The following is a 26133-nucleotide window of genomic DNA, read 5'->3' as shown; positions in this document are numbered from 1 at the left end:
GCAGTGTTACGAAAATTGGGTCTTTCTGCAATTTATGAAGAACGCCTCGGGACAGTAATCTCCTATTGCCAAATAGGAAATGTCAAGATATGTTCGAATCTTCTAAGATTTGTCTAAAGAATCTCTTTCAACCTTTGGGATGTTGCGCCACCAACTTTAACTTGGTACTACGAAACAGAATTCTCTGGAAACAGTCTCTCGAAGGTTCGACGAATCTCTGAAAACGATGCACGGACAGAAAGGAAGAAAGTGTTGTTGGACTTTAAGCTTTGTGCGAGATTCTTATTTGTCGATCGAGTTCTGTGTCTGTAAAATAGCTGTTTTCTGCGAATAAATTTGTGACGTCCTGAAAACTGCTTCATCCTCTGATCATTTCAAGGACTTGTGAGACATTATCCAGAATTTTAGTGTTAGTCCAGTGAATTTTTAGTGTTAAATTTTGGGGTCTTAACTAAAGTCTGCTACCGCACCCCTTGCACCACCTGGTGCTTGGTGAAAAGCAACTCAAATGTGTATTTTTTTTTCAAAATTTTACTTTTGTTGTTTTACATGTTTTAAGGAGCAATGCATGAAAATTTTCTACAATTTCTTTCCGTACCCCCAGAAAAAAATGCTTGACCATGACATTGCAATCACCATACCATGTCCATTCGTTGATTTTATATTGATTTTTGAAAATAAAAGTAATTTAATTTTGGCACATCCTGTACATTACGCATAACCGCTGAAATGTGCTGCTGATCTTCCCAATCACACTTTTTTGAAATGTCTTTGCCATAGAATCCTTTTCCAATTGAAGTTTCAAGCATAAGGACGCAACAACAAAATACTGGAAAAAAGTTTTGTTACCTTCAAGAATGAACGTATGAAGAAAAGTTGATGGCAGATGGGGCAACACTACACATAAAAAGCATTACGCAGCAACAAACTTCTTGCCAGGTTCTCACAAAATATACACGCACATTCCAACATGTACCAATTCGTTAGAAGTTCCGCAGAGGAATATGGACGAGGTGCATGTGTTGTTTAGTATTACCTTTAAGACTACAGTGTCCATTTCAAGGGACATTATATTCACGCAAATGCTTGAATACGAGTAAAAATGACAAAATATTCTATGACGTAAGAAGTATAAGGTATAGACACACTATAAAAAAGCTACAATAAAATTTCACTGTGAAGGAATTTTTTTGAAAAAGAAAAACAAATTTCATTATATAAGCCAAGAAGCGCAGATGACTGACAAACTGTGTCAAAGTTGCCACCATATTGTTATCAATGTAAAAATATAAATTTGATTCAGTAAAGGGATTGTTGCCAATATCAAAAATCCAATAATGAACCTTATCACATGAGAAACAAATTTTCTGTGGGCATTTGAATGTTATGTCCATTGAGACGGACACAGAGTCTAAAAGGGCTAACGAAATTGCAGTACTGAAAATGCAAAACTATAATGAAAGTAATTATTAATGATCCAGAATGATTCAGTTCGGAACATCAACGCAATAACTTTAATAGATTTTGATACAAGAATATGCATAACATTCATATAAAAAGCTTTTCTTACAAAAAAATATATAAATTTTATATTAGTTAAAATCATTTGACTTAACAACAGTTTCGCTGTTAGAGGAAACATTAAAAGACATCAATCAAATAATTGTTAAAAATTTTATCCATCAACAAATTAATACGAGGGTTATTCGAGCCAAAAAAACTAGACTTTCGAAGGTTTATAAAATCGAACAAATTCCAAGAATGGGCTACGTTCATTTTCTAGATATACAGTCAAACCTCGTTAGTGTGTCACCCGGTTAACACGTCACTCCACCGGGTCACTTTTTGGAAGTCCCAATTGTCCTCAGGCAGAAATTGGCACAGCCATGGCCAACTCCGTTTAACGAGTCACTCCGCTTACTAAGTCATATTTTTGCTCTCCCAAGAGTGACTCATTAACGAGGTTTGACTGTACTTTCCTCGCTTGTACAATCAACGCTCTTTTTTATGAACCTGTTCAGACATTAAAAATCAGTTACTACAGTAGAACCTTGTTTATCCGAACATCAATTTTCTGAACTCAGTCAACCGAACACCTTTTCAACCCAACTAATTTTCAGTTTTCTATCGTCAATGATGTTCAACAGTTGGTATTTTATTGGAACTTGAATCCTCTTATCTCCCAACTCGATAGCTTCCTTCTATTGTACAATAATCCACTTCCAAACAATTGTACATACTGTCAGGACCGTCTTAAGAGCATCATGGGCCCCCGGGCCAAGTGATGTTTTTGAGGCCCTACCTGGAAAATTTCAACCACTTCTCATTTTTTGTGAGGCCCCTCTCCTTTCGAGGCTCCCGGGCCGTGCCCAGGTGGGCCCCATGCGTTAAGACGGCACTGCATACTGTACCTGTGAGCTATAGATGTAAGTAGGGGTCGATCCGGGAATAGTTTATGTAGTTATAATCGATTGACAAGCAAACAAAAGCGTGAACAGGAGCAGATTTAGCTACCGTCTTTTGCGTTCATCTTGATGAATTCATGTTAATTTTATGGGTGCATCTTCTTGACAACAAAACAGTTATTATCACGGTTTTGCCGGGGGGGGGGGGAATGGGTTATAATTCGTTGCTGAATTTCTTTTTCCTTTGCGTTACCAAATTAGTTTTGAAATCGATTTCCTGAACTTTTCACTTTTCCGAACACATTTCGGCCCTGATGTGTTCGGATAATTGAGGTTCTACTGTAGTTAAAAATTAATAGTTTGTAAGTAACAAAAAAAAGTACATGATCAAAAAGCATTGCTTTCAGCAAAGAGAATTTCTCTTTTGACTAAATTTTTCCCACACATTCTGAAAAAATGTGCTGCCATTGGAAATACGGAATCAATTATTTTACACTGGGAAAGTATTGAATTGTATTTATCTTTCATTTAAAAATTTTTTTTGTTTGTTGAACCAAAGGAAGATTTAATGGTGGGCGCCCCAGTTGTATGCCCAGGGCCGACTTCAAAATGACCCCGAAAAACCCAAACTTCACACTTTTTTCTAATTTAGTGGGGGGGCCCAGTATTTTCTTTTGCACCTGGGGCCTCGACCGACTTTAATCCACCACTGTGTTGAACTCTCAAAATTTCCCACATGGACCAATTTTGGCCACAAGTCACCATTATTAGTAACCTCGGTCAGTCAAATTTTTCTGAAGATTTTCCCCTTTTGAGCAGATTTTCCCCCAGACATTCAGAAACGAATGTGCTCCTATCTATTGATGAAAATCATGCAGATAATATAGAAAACTAAGAGCATTGTTGTACACTAGAAAAAAAAAATCATATTATTACTTTGTTTGAGGAAATCTCAAAATTCTCTACAATGCTAAGAAATTTCCCCCGCCTTAAGTTTTCGATCAGTGATGACCACCTATAGTCTAAGTCTGTTACGTATTACACTAACCTTGTCAAATGCTATTAATTAGCATATCAGTCACACTTGAGCGAATACAATCAATAAGCTCATTGGTTGCATTTGTCAAGTTTTATAAAAGAACTTTTGTAAAACTCTTATAGGGTGGCCAACCAAATTCCCCTTTTCATAATATTTTCCCCACACACTCAAAACAAATGTGTTGCCATCTATTGATGAAAATACTTACTGAAGAATTTAAATAATGAGAAATATATATATGTTACTGCCAAAGGGCAACCACTTCGTGAATTGGCCGAGAGTTTTGGCCAAAGTCCAAATTTCAGAATTGATTCGAGATTTGGTCGGCCAATTCCCATAGTGGCCAGAGATCCCTGGCCAAAGTTTGATGTACATGTAAGACGATCCAGTAGGCAACAAAATCCTTTTTTTCATCGCCAACGTGTGATACGTGACTATATATAGTAGATGTATTGGATTAGCTCCATGTAACAAGAGGAAAAAATTATTAAAAAATAATATAAACATATAGTTTTTTTGGCAAAAATTTTGAACAAAGAAATAATTACTGCATCGTGACTGCAATATGATGGGTTGCTATAGCTAATGCTGCAATAATTATCACGAAAAAATACACAAACTTGGCGATGACTCAGAATGATATCTTTTGTTATTGGACTTCGACCACGGATCTCCAGCCACTTCCCGAACTGGTTGGCCATAGCCCGAAATTCGGACATTGGCCAAGTCAATTCACAACAAAATTGGCTGATTCGTAAACTTGCCAATTTTGGGATTTGGCAGTAATATACAGGCTCTCCCATCACGATCGCCCAAACTCTGCAAAGCAAGATTCCTCGCTTGGAATGCATAAAATTTTTTTAATGAACTGTACTTGTACGACCCATAGTTTTCAAGAAAAATGCGAAAGAAAAGTATGACGTCATATCTGGTGCAACAACAAAAAAAAAAACTTTCCACATCATTTCATAGTGTGTGTGCGCATGCATGCCTTGATATGCGGGGTGGATAGTTTGAACATCTTCCTATGTTCACGTTTCCAATAAAGTTTTTCTTCCTTGTACCGGATATGATGTCATATACTTTTCTTTAGCATTTTAATCGAAAACTATAGGTCATACAGGTACAGTTCATTGGCTGTACAGAGTTTGAATGGTCTTGATGGGACCCCCGGTATACTGTATACATATATATTGCATTTATTTTTTTTTTAACTCTCGAAATTTTCCACAAACCTGCCTGCATCGAGCATGTGGTTGAAAGTATCAAAATACATGACCAAGCAGAATTTTTACATGCCACGGGCAATATATTTGTCCAACCCTGGTATAGTGAAACCTGTATAAGACAAACACTGCACAAAACGAAAACTTGTCTTGAATAGAACAGAAGAATTGTCTTAAGGATAATTAATGCTTTTGGATAATGAGTGCTTTTAAAGCGTGAATATGAAATTTCAAATGAAAAGTAATCTGAGCACAATCACATCACGGGAAACCTCTTTTAAGGTGGAAACTGCCTAATGAAGGGGGGAAATTTTCAGAATTAACGAGAGTCTGATACATAAGTGTTCAGAATTAAGTTCATTACAAGAGAACATCGAAGAAACAAACACAGTTTCCACTCCTCGAAATTGTATTCTCCATCAAAAGTCACAATTCAGAATGACCCTCGTAACATTAATATATAAAAAAATAGTATCGAATGACAACAATATGGGTGGATTAATAGACCGTCATAGAGTTCTCGAAAAGTTTCGACAGCTCGTCTTCGCTTTGTGGTTTCGGTGCCAGTTTAGTGACTCTTTCCTGCAAGTGAGATTGTAATAGTTTCAGAAATGAGGAGATTCACAGTCATAGCGATAACTAATATATCGTAATAAATAGATTTTGTATTCTGTCTCAAAAAGCTGCATGTTTAGCTTTTCCTGAAATTTTTCTTAATGAGATTATCTACCAAGTCTCACAAATTTCTACTCTATCCCCTGGACTCTTATATTTTCCGTTTCCGACCCTGATTGTAAAAAGTCCTTAATATTGGAGAAAAAAATTATCCACACAAAGAATTTACCCGAAAAAAATACTTGCTTCTTTAATGCCCGAAATGATGCCACAAACATAATGTAAATTGCGATTTCGTCAAAATCACAAAAATATTTCAAGTTGGGGGGGGGGGGGTTAAGACAAAATTCACAAAATAGCCAGTATCAATTCGGCCTTTTGACATACAAAATTAGCGAGATGACTTGTATCTGCTTTGACTAAATCATTCCCCCTCATGAAAGGATGTGCAAATTTTTCCCTTTTTTTAAATCAGCTGGTTGGATACCTTATTTTGCCTGGAACGCATAAATGGGATTGGGGGGGGGGGGCTTCAAATGCAATATTTCCATAAGATTACTGTGAAGATAGTGCCAAATGTTTGGGGGGGGGGTCTCAAGCCCATGGATCGGATATAAGTTTATGCCTATGCTGACGCGTGAATATGTATCCCTATCGAAGCATGATACAAAACACAGTTGAAAAATAACTTCCATAGAGTAACATGGGTAGAATAAACATTCAAATATCATTTCCCACATTCTTTTTTTCCCCAAGGACATTGCACATCCATGCTTCTCACATAGGGGGTGGGGACAATATGTCTTGTTGAGTCAGTATGTCACATTTTGAGCATTATAGCGATTTTTTTTTTTGGCAAGATTTGATTTATGAGCAGCAATGATAGGTAATTTACTGGTAGGCGATGATTGACAGTTTGGCGATAATCGGTGATGGCTTGCTCGACGTCACGTTCCTGCTGAGGAAAAAACCCCTACAATTTTACTTTAATGAAAAATCCCTACATTTTTTCTCAAAAATCCCTTTGATATTTATTTTTGAACAGAGAATTTGGATCCACATGAAAACCTCCCGAATTCCCATTCTCCAAAGTTGGCAACTACAAGATTATTTTCGAGGCAATAGGGTCGATTAAGTTAGTTTTCTAAGTTATTTTACGTACATGTTAGTTTTTGGAATACATATGACATGTAGTAATCAGTTCATAGTTAGAAAAAATAAAAAGAATAGATTAGTCAATATACATTCAATATCTCAAGGAATCAAATCATAAGCACGATCGAATTTCTAGATCGGAAGACTTCAGGGGAAAAGCAATAGGTCTTATCCTGAGGAATTCGGTCTAAGTGAAAGAGTACAAGTCCAATAATCACCCTAATAATTCATATTGTCCAAGGTGGGCAGCTATTAAATATTTGTCAGATGCTAATGATTGCAATTGAAATTTGTTTTTGTGCCGCCTAATAACAATACAGCTCAGGGGGAAACGAATGCAAGCATTTGGAATCATAGGTTTAAAATTGTTATTACCTGAGGAATGGTTCCTTTCACCAAAGCGGGTATGTCATCTCTTGTGTAGCCGAGATCTTTCAATCCGTTCTCTATGCCCAAATCATACATGTACTCTTTCAGGATATCGGACAACACAAGACCGGCGTCAGCTCTCTTGACATTCGAAGTATCTTTGCCTGAAACAAGTACATTTTGTAAAATGGAGCTGCTCATAGGGCCGCATACTCTGGGGGGGGGGGGGGGACTTGCATAGCTTATGAACATACAGGACATATGCATGTGGCGGAGTTATGCCAAGACTTTCTATATAAACTGACCATTGCTTTGCTCCAAGGCTTTTCTTCCTACAACCTTCTTTATGTAAGCCGCAAGCTGATGAGGCTAAAACATTTAACGTCTAATATGTTGTTTTAGATTTAACATTTACAATCGTTAATAAATTTAAATTAATTGGCCCACATTGTAAAATATTCTTGAGAAGCATCATTTTAGTTAAGGAGTCAGATAGCGAATAAACATGCTCACCGTCAGTCACTAAACACAAGACCTAGGGTCAAGTAGGGTAAATATGTTACATTCAAAAATGAGAGCAATTAAAATACACCTTAAAAAAAAACACTATATTGTTGACCAAACCAAACCTGAAAAGTATATTTGAATTGCTCGTTTCTTACACTTTTCACATCCTATTATATCTTAAAAAATTTGAAGCATTCAAGGCATTAAAAAGAAAAAAAAAAGTGACGCATCTACATTTTTAGAGTCAACTTTTGTGAGGTACATGAACAACTTTTACTGTAACTTTCAAGCAATTCGGGCTATAAAATGGTGAACAAATACGTCAAAAAGCTACCTCATAAGCAAAGATTTGCTTTCGTGTTTGCGCCACTTCTGCAATTCTAAATATATGCTAAATATAACCAGATTCAATTAAGGCTTTTATCAAATCAGTTAAAAGTATATATATCCAAATGAATTCTCCAAGACATAAACATGTATCTAATCACTTAATTTGTGTACAAAAATACAATTTTTTTATCATACAAAAATTTTGTAATTTGATTCTGGCATTTAATGTTGGATTTGCATGATTTTTGGACACATTGATACACTACAATATGTGTGTGTCAAAAATGCCATCCCAGCTTCCATACAGGGGTTGAACAACAGAGGTGTAACACATTTGCCCTCGCCTTGTATCACAATTGCCCCCTTTTGGGAAGAAAAATATGATACGTGTTTTTTTTTAAAAAAGTACACAAGTTTAAAAGTAATAGCGTATGCGTTCTTACTTTCCCCCTAAATCTGAAGCTAACACTATTTTTTCTATTTTGTATCATTGCTGGTTGAGAGGAACATGCAAAAGTTTGGTTTTTTTGTATCATATTTGCCCTACCTGACCCTACCTATGTAGAGAGGGCACAAAGGAAATCTTTTCTAGTCTGACACTGTGAAAGGTATGACAGTACGATGAAAAATGAATGTGGGTTCGCTGAAGTGTCTGACACTATGACATGAGATAAATTTGGACTTGCCAAAGGGTGAGACACTGCCATACAAAATAAATGTGGGCCCGCCAAAAGGTGTGACAATGAAATACAAAATAAATGTGGGCTTGCCGAAAGGTCTGGTAATACAAAATTAATATGGGCTCCTCAAAAGGTCAGACACTGCGATAGGAAATAAATGTGGGCTCACCGAAAGGTCTGACACACTGCCATATGAAATAAATGTGGGCTTGCCAAAAGGTCTGACACCGACATACAAAATAAATGTTTCTTTTTTAATCATATTTTCGGTTTTCTGTGCAACTAGATTTGAAGGTGCCCTCTGTTGAAAAATTAAAAAAAAAACACCTATTTTTTCTATCATTATTATGGGAGTATTATCTCACCCTTTGATATATGCACATGCATAAATTTAAGTGTTGATCCTACTGGTATTCGCAGCTGGAGGTCCCACTTATATCATTCTCACTCCATATACAGTCAATGCTCGTTATAATGATTCGATCTCCAATTCTGTCAAAAATGAATGGTATATCCAGTGGTCATTACACAAAATATTATAGATTTATCCTACCGGTCATTGTAATGGAATGGTCATTATACCAAACATTGGCCATATGAACATTGTAACTATACCCAATATCTCCCATATTCACGCATGAAAAGAAAAAAAAAAAATCATAAAAGTTTTCTCACCGAGTACTTCGACAGCTTTGAGATGTCGTTCAGGACAGGCCGGAGCGGTAAACTTGAAAACTGCAGGTGCCGTTATCACAACTGACAGACCATGTGGCTACAACAATAAAAAAGAAATAGTTTTCAAGAACATGCTTTCCATATTAAAAAAAAAAAAACAATCACAGAAACTATTTATTATCATTCACACCATGTTTTCAGCAGATACAATCGGCTATTCCGCACCTTTGTTTTACAGTCAGAAACCTGGTTAAGTCAAACTCGTTTGATACAAATCAAATATTATTTCACACTGGGCAAAATCAAATTCCTGTTTAGCGTGTGGGTTACAAAATTTGGTTCAATCGAACTATTTTCTGTGTTGCTTTAACTTAATGAGGTTTCACTGTATATGCCAAGGAGGCTAAACCTTTTGGAGAGTGAAGGCCACTTTATTGGTTTCAAAATATGTCGGGGGGGGGGGAACACTTAAGTAATCTGGAAATGTGCTACATGAGTCACTTTAGTGATCTGAAACATGTCACAAGCCACTTTAGTGAAATGATTCATCTTTCGCAAGTGATTTGGTAACTGGGCCCAGGTCTCTGAATTGATATGGAAATACCATTATCCAGGCCACTATATCAGATTAACCCTCTTAACTGCCACTGGCATATTTATACATCTATACAGCCTGTGAGCGAAAAGGGTGGCACTGGGGGGGGGGGAAGACATCGTGTGTAAGATTTCATCAACAGTTAAACAAGTAATACCTGAAAATGTGTGCCACAAGCCGATTAAGTGACCTGAAAATGTGTGCCACAAGCCGATTAAGTGACCTGAAAATGTGTCATGGGCCACATAAGCGATTTGAAAATGTGACTCAATCAGATTAAGTGGTCTGAAGATGTACCACAAGCTGATTAAGTGGTCTGAAGATGTGCCATGAGCCACATAAGCTATCTGCAAATGTACTACAAGCAGATTAAGTGATCTAAAATAAAAGTGTCATGGTCCACATAAGCGATTTGGAAATGTGGCACGTTTTTCAGGTGTTGCTTTAATGATCTGAAAGTGTGCTGTTGGCCACTCAGGTGATATGAGAATGCTTCATGGGCCTCTTATGAGATCTGGAAATGTGCAGCAGGCTGCTCACAAGTGCCTTTGTTAATATTTCGTAGGCTACTTGAGTAGTTTGGCAATTGGTCGAAGGTCACAATCGAATAAAGTATTTCGTGATTTTCAATTTTTTGTAGCATGAAATTTTATATTGCAATATGGAAAATTTTGAAACAAAAAAAAACAGGATCATATTCTTACATGCGAGCTATCTTTTCTGCAATTCGATACCATTTTAACCACGGCCTCCATTGGCATTTACAGTGAAAGGATGCAACGTGGGATAACCACTGTTTAACAGAACAATACCTGTATGAATGATGACAGTTAGTTTTTGCAAAATTCTACTGAGGTCCCAGTTAATTTGGAGGGCCATCCATTGAGAATGTATGGCATATGAAGTACCCCTTTTTGGTGATGAAAAACTTCACCAGCGGGAAAATGTTTGGTGAAACTGCAGTGTGCCATGGGTTGGCCAACACAATATTCAGTGTACAGAAAAAGGCTTTTATCTTTAGTTAGAAACTCCCTCCCGTCTTTGAAGGGGATGTCCCATTGACCACTGTGATCTTTGTGTGTGCTTGCACTTGTCATATATCTACTATAAGAATCTCTTGAAAAGAATTTCCTTCTATTATCTATTCGAGATATAAAAACAGCAATTAACATGTATGCATACTTAAAAAAAACATCAAAGGAATGCCTTACTGAAAAATAATTCAAGAATGACTTACGATTAATGGATAAGAAGGGATATAGTCTTTGGCAACATGGCTTTTCACCAAGCCAGATATCGGGTAAGAAAGTCCATGGCTAGAAAAGAACAAAAACCAATAACTCTTCAAACACAAAATGTGTATTGTGACGATCTCCGATCCGAGATCAAACAATGATCCTAGATTGTACATCTCCCGGGGAGTGACGTCATCTTCCTCACGTAGATGAATGTTTTTCGGCTACGTCACTGCACTAGTGCGGAGAGAATTTCTTCCTGGTATGCAAATGAGCCTAGGTGGCTCTTGGAGCACTTTAACTTGTATAAGAAGGCGTAGCTCCTTCTTACTGGCTGCTTTTTGTGATTTGTTAGCGCGTGAGCTCTGCTGGTGTGCTAAGAGTTCTCTATCTTTGGAAGCGACCTGCCAAATCATTGCTGAGGTCTCTGAAAAATAATGGATTGAACTTCCTCCTTCACTGAGGGTCACCTCCACCAGAAGTTGCCTATGCCGAGTTGTCAGACTCCTCTCGATCTGCTATCTTGGACTAACTTACCGTTCTTGAACGCTCTTGATTCGTCATCATCAGATGGACTAAATCCAATATTGGGAGCCTACAGACTCGTCCTCAGTCGTTTATTGCCACCGACTGGAACCTACGAACTCGTCGTCGATCGCTCACCTTTGTCGACTGGAATGCTACGAACTCGTTGCCGATCTTTCTTCTCTGCCGACCGGATTCTATAATCTTGGTACCGATCGTTCGTCGCCGCCTATCGCACTCTACAACCTTGTTACCGGTTGTTCACCGCCGCCTACCAGACCCTATGACCTCGTCGCCGCCGAACTCACTGCCGTTGACTGCTCGTCGCTGCTAATCAGATTCTATGGTTTCTTCGTTATCAACCAGACCCTACAGACTCGTTACTGCCCATCAAGAGGACTGGATGCTTGTGAACTTATCTCGACCCCTTTGAATTCCCTGACTCGTGAAGGTGATTAACTTTTCAGTTCAGTATTCTTTGTTAGAAAACCTAATAAATTATTTGTTCATTATGACATGAATGTCGCTCTCCACTTGTTAATACAAGATATACGGAAGACTGGATGTTGTGAAGATATTTATTATTTGAGATGTTAATTTTTTAAGGAAGGAAAAAACTCATCTCTGCCTCTTCCAGTCTTCCGTACGAGCCCTCTGGTGGCTCGTCGTCCATGAGCTATTAGCTGATCGGTTTCACCGTCCATTGCACGGTTCCGTTCGGCATATATACGCTCTAGCGAAGGAAAATCTCTATCTCCTCTGTAGCTTAGTGGTCAGAGCACTCGTCCGGCAATCGAGGGGCCCGGGTTCGACTCCCGGTAGAGGCAGAGATGAGTTTTTTCCTTCCTTAAAAAATTAACATCTCAAATAATAAATATCTTCACAACATCCAGTCTTCTGTATATCTTGTATTTGTTCATTGTCAATGTGTCTTTGCCTGGTCACTTGCAGCGATGAATACAAAAACCCTTAATGCAATGAAAACGTTGCAGTATACATTACATACTAAAGGTAAATTGATAACTGTCTTACAGGATGGACAGCGGCAGTTCCAGTGACGATCCTGTTCCAGCTAGCATGGAAAAACGGTCGAAAATATGGATTCACAATAATAAAGCTCCATCTATTATTAGATACTTACAACACGAGAAATTTGGATGCAATAAATTTTTGTAAGTTAATTGAGAATGTAATATGGTTACCATAAGTGGACTCCTGCATTTCCAAAGCCGATTCCAGCCATAGCACTGGCCAAATGCATCTCGGATCTCGCTTCAAAGTCATCTTGGTTTCTTATGGACCTAAGAAATTATACAAACAATAACAATATTTATAAAAGTTGCAGGGAAAAACTTTTCTTTTTCTTTCTTTCAAACCGAGCACAAATCAGGTTTATCGCCATGGGCAAATAATTTATTACCCAATGAGTTGTGCCGGAAGTGTAAATGTGTGTACCTAACAGTCTGAATGTGTATCTAGTGTTATGTCTGATTTTTCAGTGCAGCCATCTATATTTCAGAAGTGAAGTGTAATGATTAAATATTTGTACCGTTTTTAGGCCTGTTGCTCTGTGACGAGACTTTTTAACTAGGAGATCGGTTCACATCCGCGCCTCGAAGTTGGGAAGCACAGAAAATCAACTTCAGCTGACTACCGTTGTGGTGCTAGTGGGGTTTGAACCCTGACCTTACCATGTGAGTCCGTCACTAAGACCACCCGACCACCACAGTGGCAGGAAAAACTAGCAGATATGGATGTGATGCATACATGCTCAATTCATGGACCCCCATCTGATGTGGCCAGTAACAAATTACTAAACCCCTCAAGTGGCCCCACAAAGTATTATCAAATAAATAAAGTGGCTCATGGCACATTTTCAGATTATTTAAGCTGCCAGCGCATATCCAGATCACCTTCACTCAATTGGTACATTTATAGATTCTTTAAGTGACTGGCCTTTAATTTCCAGACTTCTCAAGTGGCCCATGACACACTTCCAGATCACTTGAGTGGCCTGCTGCATTTTCATAGATCAATTTTGTGGCTCTTGGCACATACCAATTTAAGTGACTTAAAATGAATTTCGATATCACCTAAATTGTCTACTCCACATTCCCAGATCACTCAAGCAGCCCGTGGCACATTTTCAGACCACCCGAGTGACTTGCAGCACATTTTTAGACTACCCGAGTGACTTACAGCAAATTTTTAGACCACCCGAGTGACTCACAGCACATTTTTAGACCACGTGGGTAACTCACAGCATGTTTCCAGATAACTCAAGTAACACACAGCACATATTTTCAGATCACCTGAGTGGCTCACGGCACATTGCCAGATCAGTTGAATGGCCCCAACATGTTCCCAAACCAATGAAATGGTCCACATTCTCCAAAAATTTTAACATCCTTGATGTAATGAAATATACGTAAAAGCTTTTTTCAATAGTTAACTCCACAAGTGTGCAATTTGAATCCCCTTCCATACCTTTTGAAGTATTTCTTGATGGTGTCCAGTGCTTTTAGTGCCCATACATCGCTGATTGGATTGCTACCTTGATATGCTGGACGGAGAATCGGATCTTTCGGTCTTGGAGTGCGTTCAGTGTATGGAATAGCAGTGTAGGACTCTAGAGCATGGCTGAAAATTTTCAGAGGCCCGTTATGATATTCTTTGAAAAAATTCACATGCAAGAAGAAAAAAAAATCACATCTTTATGTATGATTTCTGCTACTGCTTTGAAAATCTCACCAGAACACATCGAAGCCCGAATAAGCTGCAACTCTGTTTGGCATGTGAAGCGTGTGGAGTGGATCTATCAGTCCAAGAGTTGGTCGCAGGGACCTATGAGCAATACCTATGCAAGATTGGGAGAAAAAAATTATCTTATTAGATTCAGCATGTGGATCGTTCCGTTATTCATTTATGAATTTTAGCTTAGTTTTAGAAAACTTTAAAAAAGTAATGCAATTACTAATGGTGTTTACACATATCAGGAATGATTTTGACAGCTTAAATCAGGCGTTCTCAACCTATGGGTTGCAAGACTTCCGAGATGGGTCGTTCAAGTCAATTGACAGCCAGGGGCTCTTGAGCTATGGATCAGGGCCAAACTTGATTTACAGGGCTTACGAGATGAGTTGTACAAATCCTCCTCTTACAGCTAGGGATTCTTGAGCTATAGGTCACAACCCGTGCTAGATTCACAGGGGTTTTTGAGATAGGCGTTCGAATCCACTGACAGCGAGGAGGGAGCTCTTGAGCTACGAGTCCTGACCAAACAGTTCCACCGGTCACGAAGCTGACCTTGTTGTTTATTTTGGGTCGTGGCTAAAAACTTTTAAGAACCTCTGCTTAAATAAACAGTGGAACTTCCACTAATAAAGATAATTCGTGGCAGAATCATATTTGTAAGCTGAAATGAGATTTTCCGTAGGTCTTTCTATGGAAAACTATTTAATTTGTTCTAGATATTGCTACATAACCATAAGTGCATCTCGTGCATATTCCTCTGCGGAATTTCCACTTCGGGAAACACTGGCCAAGAAGATGATCTCACATGATTGCAAGTATATTTTGCGCTAAGAACAACTTTCGGGAATAAAATGGAGCATCAATTCATAAAAAAAATCAGTGACCCCCCCCCTTCTTATCTCTTGGCTCATTTCCTCATTTTGTGACTTTTTGGGGGCGTTTCCGATGACGGTATAGACACCCTGGATTAAGACTTGAATTTAGCATCGCTTTAGCCGAACTAGAAAATTAAACCGCCATCAGTCATGGGTGAACGAATAAGAAGAAAAAAATCGAAACATTAAAAACACGTTTATAAATACCTGTCTTTGTTTTCAAAGGCAGATGATCGAACACAGCGACACCTGTAGTCTCACTTCCTGTACCAGCAGTAGTCGGAACTTGATAAAGAAACAGAATAAGAAAAATACATGGCATTGAGAAAATGTATTTTCATTTTATAAATACAGGCGATTTCACCACAATTGATCAAAAGGAGTATGAATTCTATAGTTCATTTTAAAATTCAACAAAAATATGAAAAATGGTCAGCAAAGGGAACGGAATTCATATGTGATAGTTGAACCCCCCCCCCCCAAACAAAAAACCCTTATTGAGGGAGATACAAAAACTTAATTTGTATATGGCTCCCAATCTGAAACTAAAAAATGTTAAACACAGTACTCTCTCAATAATTTGGCCATGTGCTAATCTGGCTGGTCCAATAATCCAGCAGTTTTTTACTTTCAAGCATAGAAGAGAAAAACACTTAATTCACTTGGGGAGCATTTCCAAATTCAGTTAAGTCTGCCAACAGCACATATTCAGATCACTTAAGTGGCCTGTGTGATGTTTCCAAACCCAATGAAGTGAATCGCAATCTCCAATAGGTTGAGCACCCTTGCTTGGCTATTGTGCTGAGGATGCAAAACGAAACATGTCACAAGAAATATTCATTGCAGTCAGTGGCATATTTACTGAAGGGGGGGGGGGAACTAGCTGAGAACAGCAGGTTCAGAGAGGGGGGTTTAAGGGACAATTGGCCAAGAAAATTAGTAGAATGGAAGGGTGACAAAATTTGTATAGCTCACTATACAATATATCTGCCCCTTTGCCCAGAGAGCAGGGGGGAGAGAGTTTGCCAGCATGTGAATCACCAAAACAGTGACCTCGAATCTAGACCAAAAACAAAGTGTGCAAGCATATGAATGACCTTAGCGACCAGGTCAGTGAGTGACCGAAACGGTGACCTAGAGCAGGGGATCTCAATATTTTGGAGCCTGTGGCCCAGTTGAATTTATGTCAAATGCCTAATTATGAACAAGAATAAAGGGAAGTAAATGGGAAAAGTGAAACTGTGAATCATTGACAGCCCGGTTTGACTGATGTCAGGACTTGGCAGTTGAGAAACACTGACCTAGAGCATGTGCAAGAAGTGGTGTATGCAGAAATTTCTCAAGTAAAAGTGGGGGGGGGGGGGGTCAACATTTGTTTTTACTACAAAAATTACTACAAAAATACAGCATAATCTCCACTCGAGAGGGAAAAGGTTTTTGCACACCCCTATGCAAACATGTGTGACCTAGATTGTATATGATCATCGGGCTTAACAAAAGAGTGACCTAGAGACCAAATCAGTGAACAATCAAAAAAATGGCCTAGAGACCAAGGGACCAGGGCAGTGAGTGACTGAAAAAGTTATTTAGAGACAAAGGCATATTTATGGGGAGGGGGTCACACAAGCTATAGTCGAGGGAGGCAAACTTGAGGAATCAGTGGGCGTAAAGCAAATTAGACTATAATGGGTAAATGGCGGCAAAATTTGTATTTCCCAAGGCAGAAAAATCATAAATCTGCCTCTGTCCTTTGCCACCCCCCCCCTAATTGATGGAGACTCAAACGTTCAACAAAGGATATCTACAAGGTAGGGACGGGTTGAAAAATGCATTACATACCTGCCAGCAGTGGCTTCAAATGGCACGTGACTGGAAGTCCTCTGCCGATAGGAGCGTTAACGTAGTCCAGGAACTCAGCTTCCTTGTCATTCGAGAATAAATTTATGACCTTGCAGGTATCGATGACGGACCCGCCTCCTACAGCTACGAAAGCATCGTAATCAGTCTTTCGGCCGAACGCAATTGCAGCTTCTAGACTTTTGGTGTTGCAAATTAGTAATTAGTACATGACATGTTACAAATGCATGGAATACCGATTTCAATTCAACAAGGAATATCTTTCCCACAATACATACCTATTGTTGTCCGGCTCTATACGAACTTTATCGAACAACTCGTACCCGATGGAATACTTGGCCAGAGAATCGAGGGTTTGTTTAACCGGAGGCAACTCACAAAGCTTTTGGTCCGTCACGACCAGAACATTTTTCACTTTCAAGTTCCTTAAATCCTAAGGGAAAAGGAGACACGATGCTTGAGCTAATGAACCACACTCAGTGATAATTACACAATAATTTTCTTCTAAAATCAGCAAAAAATAAAGGAACGAGAAATAATTTGCAGATCGATGAAAAATAAATAGGTAGGAGAAATAATTAGCGGACCTAAAAAAAAGAAATAAATGGGGGAAATAGTTTGCAGACCAACAAAAAAATAATTAGGACAAGTAATTTGAGTACTGAAAAAAAATAAATAAATAGGAGGAAAAATTCACAGACCAACAAAATAATAAATAAGCAGAAGAAATAATTTGCAGACTCGCAAAAACTAAGAAATAATTTAAGAATTGGCAGGAAATAAATAAGTAGGAAAGATAATTTGCAGCAAAAACTAAGTAGGAAAGATAATTTGCAGCAAAAACTAAGTAAATGAGAGAAAAATAGTTTGAGAACCGGCAAAAAATAAGTAGGGGAAATAATTTGCAGACTGGAAAAAAATAACTAAGCAGGAGAAATAATTTGCAGACCAGCTAATGGCCATGACAGAAATAAAAACCAATAGAGAGAGAGAGACAGTACATTATTTAAAATTAAATCTACAATTATGTAGAGTTTCTTCGTTTTTCTTCCAAGATGAAAACAAGCACGGAAATGATTGTCACAAGAAAATACTGTGGTTGAACATAAGTGAAAAAGTTTTCAAAAGAGGCCTCACCATTCCAATTTCCTGGGTAACGCCTCGCCCGTAACGTATATTCGAGCATGCCATCTGCGAAGACATTAAAAGACAAATATTGTCACATTCAGTAGAATACTTCAACATCCTATTTGATACTTATCTGTTATTATAAGATTCTGGTGAGATTTTCACTTGTCGTCAAGTTGAGTGAGACAGAATTGACATCTTTTCTAGTAATTTAAAATTCTTGGGAATTGGCAATTCCATGCAGCAAGCCTTAGAGCAGGGGCTCCATTGTACACCCTCGGGAGTCTATTATAGAGAGATTTCAAGGGAGACTGTGGGCTCGGAGGAGAAAATGATTTGTTTATAGTAAGGGTGTTCAACCTCTAGGAGAGTGCGGAGCCACTTCCGATTTGAAAACAGAAACAGGCCACTTGGTTAAGTGATCTGGAACATCATCACAGGTTACTTAAATGATCTGTATATGTTCTGAGAGTCCTTTGAGGAATCTGGAACTGTACCGCACTATATCATTTGAAGAATCTGGGAACGAAGCAATCTGCAGACCATTTAAGTGATGGAAAACTCCATCGTAGTTTCACTTAAGTGATCTGGATAATGCCATGTGTCACTCAAGTGATCTGTAAATATGCCACGGGTCACTTGAAAGATCTGGAACTGTGCCACAATGCACTTAAATTAGCTAAAAATGTGCTGCGGGGTTACTCAAGTTATCTGTGAATGTGCCACTTAGTTAATTTTGCAAAAATTAAGGTTGATATCGCAGGTCACATTTGGCCATGGATTGAGTTGAATGGCTTATTGTTTTCACATCGTAATGCAGTCTGGCCTTCTTATAACCAACTGAAAAACCAGCGAAACTATTCATTATATCCGCACAAGCTACCAAGCAATACAAAATTCTCTAACATGGGGGAAAAACTTCACTATGTATGAAAATTTATTGTATCCATGTTTGTTATAAGCGAGTCCGACTATATATGTTTTGAATATTATTTTGTAAAGGCGTCTGTGGCCTCAATTTTCTTCTTACAGGAGGGTCTATAGACTTCATCATATTTACACAAAAATTCCACGGGCCATTAAAGGTCAAGAATCCCCCGTGTGTGTCTCAGAGATTATAGGCTAGACATGTAAAAAGAAATTGAGAAATCACAATTTGGTTCACCTCAAATGCATATTCTTTTTGTTTTTCACTTTCGGCAGTGGCGATGCTTTTTGTATATCCTAGCCCTGAAAAAAAAAATTCACAGAAAAAGGTAAAAGAGTTGACACATACACACTTCCTTATAAAATACAGGCATTTTGCAGGGGGGGGGGGGAAGAGAAATCAGAAAAGTTACCATGAGATCCTACTGACATATGAGCAGGACAACGGCATCTACAACGAGATCACAAAAATCATACTTTGAAATACAGTCTGATTCGCTTATAACAAATGTGGATGTTACAAATTTTCACACAAAAACCAAATTCTTACACTTTCCGTGAATCTTGTATTGATTATCAAAAAGGTACAAATGCAACGAAGTTCATGTATAATAGATATTTGTTATTTTTCCCAGATAAGGGAAGCAGATCCAACTGTATTTGGTTATCTAGTGCATAATAGAGTATTTTTCTCGATTTTTTAAAAAAGCTTTCAATCCCGTTATAGATGACAAACTGTTCCAGAGGCTTCTGTGTCCTAGGTCACTTAGGTTATCCTGAAACATGTTGTGGACTTCCTGAGTGATCGGAAAGTTTACTGCAGTCCACTTCACTTTTTCTGTGGTTCCCAACTTTGAGTCGCGAATGCGAACCGATGTCCCCATTGAAAGAGCAACAGGCCTACAATGATGCAACTATTCAATCATTACACTTCACTCATACTTAAGAAAAACTGGTGGCAGATGGCAGCATAACATGTTATATGTATAACAAGCATTATGTAGAAACAAACTTCACATCAGGTTTCACTACACGTACACTCCAACATGTACCAATTCGTCAGAGGTTCCGCAGAGGAATATGGACGAGGTACATGTATGGTTTAGTAATGGCCCACTTCACTATTGGATGGGGAATGGGGCGTGCTGGTAATAAAAGTCCACTTCACTACTCGCATCACGAGGACCCAGGTTTGAACCCCACAGTGGTGGTCAGCTGAAGTTGTTTTTCTGTGGATCCCAAGTTTGAGGTGCGAATGCAAGCCGATCTTCCCGTTAAAAAGTCTCGCCACAGAAAGCAACAGGCCTGCAATGGTAAATCTTCAATCACGACACTTCACTAATAGTTTGAAAAATATATAGCAGATCGCAGCATTATAACAAGCTTCACGCTGCATTCACGACACGGACACGCACATTCCAACATTTACCAATTCGTCAGAAGTTCTGCAGAGGAATGTGAATGGTGCATAAGGTGCATGTGTGATTTAGTAGTATTCTAGAATGTGCCACATGTTGTTTACATTCTGCAAATGTAACACAGGTTGCTTAAATGATCTATAAATGTGCAACAGGTTGCTAAGAGATGTGAAAGAGTGCTGGACGTTGCTTAAGTAATCTGGAAACATGTTGTGAGCATCTGGAAATGTGTCATACATCATTTAAATGATCCAGAAATGTATGATGTGTAACTAAGAGATGTGGAACTGTGCTGCTGTCTGCTTCAGTGATCTGGAAATATCCCACAAGTCACTTAGGTGTCCTCAAACTGTCAACTGACACAAACGGTCGCTAAGAAAAGTGTACCACGTGTCGCTTAAGTGATCTGGGGATAGCTTAAATGATTTTTAAATGTACTAAAAGCACATATCTTGCTGCAAATCAAGTTTCAAGTGCTACACTATAAGGTCCAGCTAACCTCCGGAAAGGAGGGGGGTGGCTGACCGGGTTCCAGCCCGCAACTAATCTTTTTTTTTTTCTTACCTTACAAATATACTATTTGGGGTGAGGGTGATGTAACTCTCCGCTATCCCTACAAATGTTTTTAACAGCTGGCTGATGCAAAGATATATTTTGGAAAGGAAGAAAATTCAACTGTCCCTGCAGGGGATCGAACCCACGTCCTTTCACTTTCCGGGTGAATGCCCTAGATCACTAGCCTACAAAGGCAACAAATATCTCAATCTTTCCTTGGAGCTTGTGTGCACTGAACGAGCTTTGTATGTGTGGATAGTGAAGAATATCATCCTCGGAGTGAGACATTCATTGCCTTTGCAGTCTAGTGCATTCACCCAGAAAGTAGGTTTGATTCCCCCGCAGGGACACACACACACACACAGTTGAATTTTCTCTTTCCAAAATATATCTTCGCATCAGTCCGCTGTTAAAAATCTTTGAAATATACTATTTTGTGTGGGGGGGGGGGGAGAGGCCTCAACGAAGATACAATCCTAATGGCTCTAATTCTTGGGGACCCGAATTTTGTTTTTAGGATCTTAAATTTAAATAACCACACCCACTTTTTATTAAAACATAAGCATGCAGTGAATGCGATTCAATGGAAAGTGATTTTTTGAGAATTACCGAAATTACCATTTTTTGGCAAAAAGATTAAAAAGCCAGAGAGAGCACAGCCATCTTCACGGTATCATGGGGGAACCAGCAGGATGAATGTATATTCTGGGCATTGCAATCTCAATGCATGGGCCCAAATGGGCAAGGCTCAGGGGCCTCAAGTGTATGGGGGGGGGGCCAAGAAAGAGGCATGCAAACTGGTATGCAGGCATTTTTAATCAGGTAGGCTTATGACGCTCTTGAGACGGCCCTGACTCTGGAGCCCCCTTGACATCTGATTGGAAGCATGAGCCTCATCATTTTATAAATCTAATTATCATTGGGTGGTCTTTGGAGCATCATGAGGCCCCCTCGGGCAAAGGCCGATTTTTCTGAGGCCCCACCCCTTCCCTACCAATTCACATGCATGCTTACTCCCGAAAATTTTAACCAACTTTCATTTTCATGATGCTCACTGCACTTGAGCCCCCCCCCACGGGCCATGCTCGGGTAGGCCGAACGCGTTAAGATGAGGCCCAGGAAAGAGCAACTTACGATGCCTGAGAGACGGTGGATAATAAAGATAAAACTTTCATCCGGGAAGCCATGATAACAGCGCCCCGCGTCCAAACACAACATAAACAATGAATTCGGACGGCTTTGACCACCTGATTTTTCAAAGAATATAAAAATCTAACTGAATTTTTGAAATTATAAACAAATTTGCCGTAAAATCTAATAATTCATAATGCATTAAGTTTTTATATGAAAAAAATAATTGCTCCACTAAATTAGACCACAGCCGACTCAACTCATGACATCGAGTCGGCTGTGTCTCTCTTTTTTTTTTTTTTTTAAAACATTATATTCCAAAAGTTATTAACACTAACCTACTAATCACTGTGTTTACAAACAACATGGAGCAGCAGCACGAGGTAGAGGACAATCCCTTCAAGGCGGAGTTCAAGTATTTTAAGAGGAAGAAGCCTCCTCCGGATTTTAGTAGCGTCCTCGATTTCTCGAAATGTTCGTCGGACGTCGAGACGACTCATCCGGAAGTCGAGCGCGTCCGTCGGGATTTCAATAACGCGGCAGACGACAGAGGTCATTCGGTGCTGCTGCAGGAACTGGGACTCCTGCCAGAGAAGGAGTGGGCGATATACACGGTCACGGGCAAGAAAGGGTTCTACTTCATACGCAATCCCTTCACCGTCGACGGGCAGAAGACATGGATCCGCAAGTGCCTGGAAGAGTACTCGAGGAAGCCGTCCATCACGAACCTGGACAACTTCCACGACGACGTCGACGTCATATGGTCTCCGGACGTCCGGAAGGAGGACAACGAGAGGCTGAGGCAGCTGCGCTGGGCGACCTTCGGCTACCACCACAACTGGAAGACGAAAGTGTACACGGACGACCGGAAGTGTGAATTCCCCGGGTGTCTGAAGCTGCTGTCCAGATGCGTCGCCTCGAGTCTCGGCTTCGACCCTTTCAATCCCGAGGCTGCGATAGTCAACTACTACAGCATGCATTCGATGCTCGGCGGACACGTCGATAACTCGGAGCTGGACGTCGACGCGCCGCTGATCTCCTTCAGCTTCGGTCAGTCGGCCGTCTTCCTGCTCGGCGGCGAGACCAAACAGGTGAGGCCGCTGCCGCTGATGATCAGGAGCGGGGACATCACCGTGATGTCCGGCGAGAGCCGTCTGGTGTACCACGGCGTGCCCCGCATGGTCAAAGACAGCGATGTGATGGACGGCTTGGCGAAACCCTGCGGCGGGTCGTGGCAGCCGTTCGCGGACTATTTGAAGACTTCGCGCGTCAACATAACTGTCAGGCAAGTTCTAAAAAATGCAGCCAAGTGTCTTTGACGCCCATGAATGTGTGTGATCTACTCAAGTATTTGCCAATGAAAGAGATTCAACATTATCGATAGTTTTTGAAGTCAACTTTGTAGGCAGCCTGATTATGTCACAGCGCAAAATATTTATAAATAAATTTTTATTTGTCCTCGGCATTGAACCTCCAGTATTTTCTGCAAACATGCCTTCAGCCAGGGCCGTAACTGGGGGGGGGGGGCGAGGGGGTAAGCAGGCAGGTCTCGTGCCCCAGGTGCTATAGACACCTGAGGGGATGTAAATTTCTCTGAAACCTCCAACATTACAAGGGGACGTCAAAATGTGCTATTGCCCCGCGTGACCAAGTATCTAGTTACGGCCCTGCCTGCAGCTAAACATGTTGAGCCCTTAGTACTTTTGCCAGTTATCTCTAGCTGTACATTGAACCTCTAGCACTTTTGTTAGTCAGAGCCATGGGACCCCCCCCCCCTACCTACTAAACCAGATATGCACCTCGCCCATATTCCTCTGCAGAACCTCTAACGAATTGGTACATGTTGGAATGTGCGTGTACGTATAGTGAAATCTGACGTGAAATTTGTTTCTGTGTAATGCATGTTATGTGTAGTGCTGTCATCTACCACCAGTTTTTCTAACTATGAGTGAAATGTAATGATTGAATGATTTATTGTTGTAGGCCTGTTGTTCTCTGTGGCGAGACTTTTTAATGGGGAGATCGGCTCGCATTTGCACCTCAAAGTTGGGAACCACAGGAAACTAATTTCAGCCGACCGCCACTGTGGTGACGTTCGAACCCAGATCCTCGCTATGCAAGTCTGTCACTATGACCTCTCAACCACCACAGTGACGCCCCCCCCCCCTCTACCTGACTAAAAACAATTACTTACAAATTTGCATTTCAATCAAAAAATCTTAAGATGACATTATCATGAGGAGACCATGCATTAAGAAGGCTCTGTTGCCAATGTGTGTAGCTGTACACTCAACATGTTGAACCTCAAATGCTTTCTGCCAATGTCTCCAATAGAGATTTAAAATTTTCGAGAATATTCTCTGGAAGGACTACTTTTATAAATTACTTGGGGCTTATTCTTATCAAAAATAATTATTCTCAAGTTATTAATAATCCTTCCAGAGAATATTCTCCTTGATCAGAATATTTGTCAGTTATAGAAGTCCTTCTAGACATTCTCACAAGAATATTTGTATAACATGTATTATAATAAATCTATCTACTCTATAATATAAAATCACAAACTCGAAAAGGGCGTTTCTAAGCAACCGAAATTAGTAACGATTTTATGTAACGTTTTTGTGTTATTAAGTCGGTTACGATTTCGGGTCAAATTTAACTCTAGCATATATTGGGACCATGTTATGTGCATGTACCAAGAGGCTCCCATATCAGGGCCTCTAGGCTGGAATTTAGATGGAGAGCTGCCAAACCAGCTTCTCAGGGGTCCCTCTGTGGTTAATTTATAGTGTGAAAAATCAAAAAGTGATAAGAATCATTACAGCCCTGCCCTTGTGGGGGGTCATGCCGAGAGGTATGTATAATATATATATAACACCAGTGCTCCCAATGTCCGGGTCGGGGTACCCGAGTGGATTGCACGTATACCTTCATGGGGAAGTTAAAAATTTTCATTTCCAGGGGCCCTTGATCGATCTCATTGTTTTCTTTCTGCTTTAACGTTGAAAAATTTGCGATAGCGGAAGCCCAAGATATATCCAGTCTGGGGCCCCCATAAAATTTACGTATTCGGTCACGGGTAGCTGCATGGGTGGGCTTGGATTTGGCGACGTTTGGAGTTAAAAAACGAATACAAATGAAAATTTTTCATGGCACTCGCAGTGGGAGATGACAGACAAGCTTCCATTTTGGGGCCCTGGATGAATCCCGTTCTTTTCTGTTGTAGAATTTGCAACAGCGGAAGCCCGAGATAAAGCCAGTCTGGGGCCCCGGGTAATTGGCTGGGGGCCTGGATTTTATTCATTGGTAAAACAAATACAAATGAAAATTTTTCACGGTATTCGCAGCGGTGGATGACCGACAAGTTTCCAAGTCAGGGACCCCACGTTTACAGGCTTCATTTTGGGGGCCCTGGATGAATCTTTCTTTTCTGTTGTAGAATTTGCAACAGCAGAAGCCCGAGATAAAGCCAGTCTGCTAATTGTATCCCCGCTACTGGATGTGGGTCCTGTATTTTATTCGTTGTAAAATTGATAAAAATGAAAAATTTTCGTGGCCACTCATAGGGGGGTGTCCAACAAGCTCCCAGGTCAGGTTCTAATTCGGGGCCCCCCTGGATGTATCTCATTGGATTTTTGTTTTTTAACACTGTAAAATTCGCAACACATCGGTAGCCCGAGATATATCCAGTCTGATGCCCCACTAAAACTCAGCGAATTGAATCTGGGGACCCCCATGGGGAAGTTTTCTGGGGGTACTTGATGAATCTTGTTTTTTGTTGCTTATTATTGTAAAATTCGCTTCTTCAGGAAGTGGTGCTTTCACACGTCACTTTTCGTAGCACGCTGATGAAGTGGGACGAAATAAACAAGATATGTTGTGAAGGGAAGTCCCCCTAGTCTATAAATAACTTGAGAATATATATATAATTATTTTCGATAAGAATATTCTCTAGTAATTTATAATAGTGTAGTCCGAGAGAATATTCTGTTCCCATAAAGATGGGGATATGGACGTTTGTAGACCACAGTTTTAAAGCAAGAAAATGAAACCAACATGGCTAAATTCCCCAACTTTTAAAGTATAAGTAATGCAGGATTTATATGCATGCACATTGTAGAAAAAAACGCTC

At 39.8% G+C, this 26133-nt stretch overlaps 2 protein-coding genes and 1 non-coding gene across 4 annotated transcripts; 2 read left to right on the top strand and 1 right to left on the bottom strand.

Annotated features, from left to right (window-relative positions):
• Nucleotides 1-1500: 1500 nt before the first annotated feature.
• On the bottom strand, nucleotides 1501-22105 carry T3dh (Type III alcohol dehydrogenase). Of its 2 annotated transcripts, none has more exons than XM_089248456.1 (14): nucleotides 22005-22105; nucleotides 19311-19348; nucleotides 19136-19200; nucleotides 17980-18033; nucleotides 17121-17275; nucleotides 16825-17021; nucleotides 15193-15270; nucleotides 14108-14213; nucleotides 13844-13996; nucleotides 12559-12657; nucleotides 10834-10912; nucleotides 9002-9098; nucleotides 6816-6973; nucleotides 1501-5252 (listed from the first exon to the last, which is right to left on the bottom strand). In XM_089248456.1, the coding sequence occupies exons 1-14, from the start codon at nucleotides 22055-22057 to the stop codon at nucleotides 5169-5171; spliced, it is 1416 nt and encodes a 471-aa protein (XP_089104582.1). In that variant the 5' UTR covers nucleotides 22058-22105; the 3' UTR covers nucleotides 1501-5168. The 2 variants fall into 2 exon arrangements, with proteins under 2 accessions (XP_089104582.1, XP_089104583.1); XM_089248457.1 differs by lacking the exon at nucleotides 22005-22105 and adding an exon at nucleotides 19448-19488 and having other exon boundaries at nucleotides 4657-5252.
• TRNAA-GGC (transfer RNA alanine (anticodon GGC)) lies at nucleotides 12112-12183 on the top strand. Its single transcript has one exon. It is a non-coding gene; the product is annotated as a tRNA-Ala (tRNA).
• Nucleotides 22106-22340: 235 nt separating the features above from the next.
• Nucleotides 22341-23458, top strand: AlkB (alpha-ketoglutarate-dependent dioxygenase AlkB). The gene has a single exon (XM_089248718.1). It carries the CDS (start codon nucleotides 22367-22369, stop codon nucleotides 23318-23320), a length of 954 nt encoding a protein of 317 aa, XP_089104844.1. The 5' UTR covers nucleotides 22341-22366; the 3' UTR covers nucleotides 23321-23458.
• The last annotated feature ends 2675 nt before the right edge of the window (nucleotides 23459-26133 follow it).

Source organism: Pholcus phalangioides, unplaced genomic scaffold (assembly GCF_987345545.1).
Source record: "Pholcus phalangioides strain wild (caught in Gottingen) unplaced genomic scaffold, Ppha-v1.0 ptg000020l_1, whole genome shotgun sequence".
NCBI lineage: Eukaryota > Metazoa > Arthropoda > Arachnida > Araneae > Pholcidae > Pholcus > Pholcus phalangioides.
The sequence above is the reverse complement of the archived record's forward strand: the minus strand, read 5'-3'. Positions and strand labels throughout refer to the sequence as shown.

What these genes read in the sequence shown, in the direction of transcription:
- AlkB (XM_089248718.1), top strand. Translation starts at nt 22,367, where the DNA reads ATGGAGCAGCAGCACGAGGTAGAGGACAATCCCTTCAAGGCGGAGTTC.
- T3dh (XM_089248456.1), bottom strand. Translation starts at nt 22,057, where the DNA reads ATGGCTTCCCGGATGAAAGTTTTATCTTTATTATCCACCGTCTCTCAG. An exon ending in TATGTCAGTAGGATCTCATG is followed by an intron (nt 19,201 to 19,310) that starts GTAACTTTTCTG and finishes TTTTTTTTTCAG; the next exon opens with GGCTAGGATATACAAAAAGC. An exon ending in CAAAGCTGTCGAAGTACTCG is followed by an intron (nt 6,974 to 9,001) that starts GTGAGAAAACTT and finishes TACTTGTTTCAG; the next exon opens with GCAAAGATACTTCGAATGTC.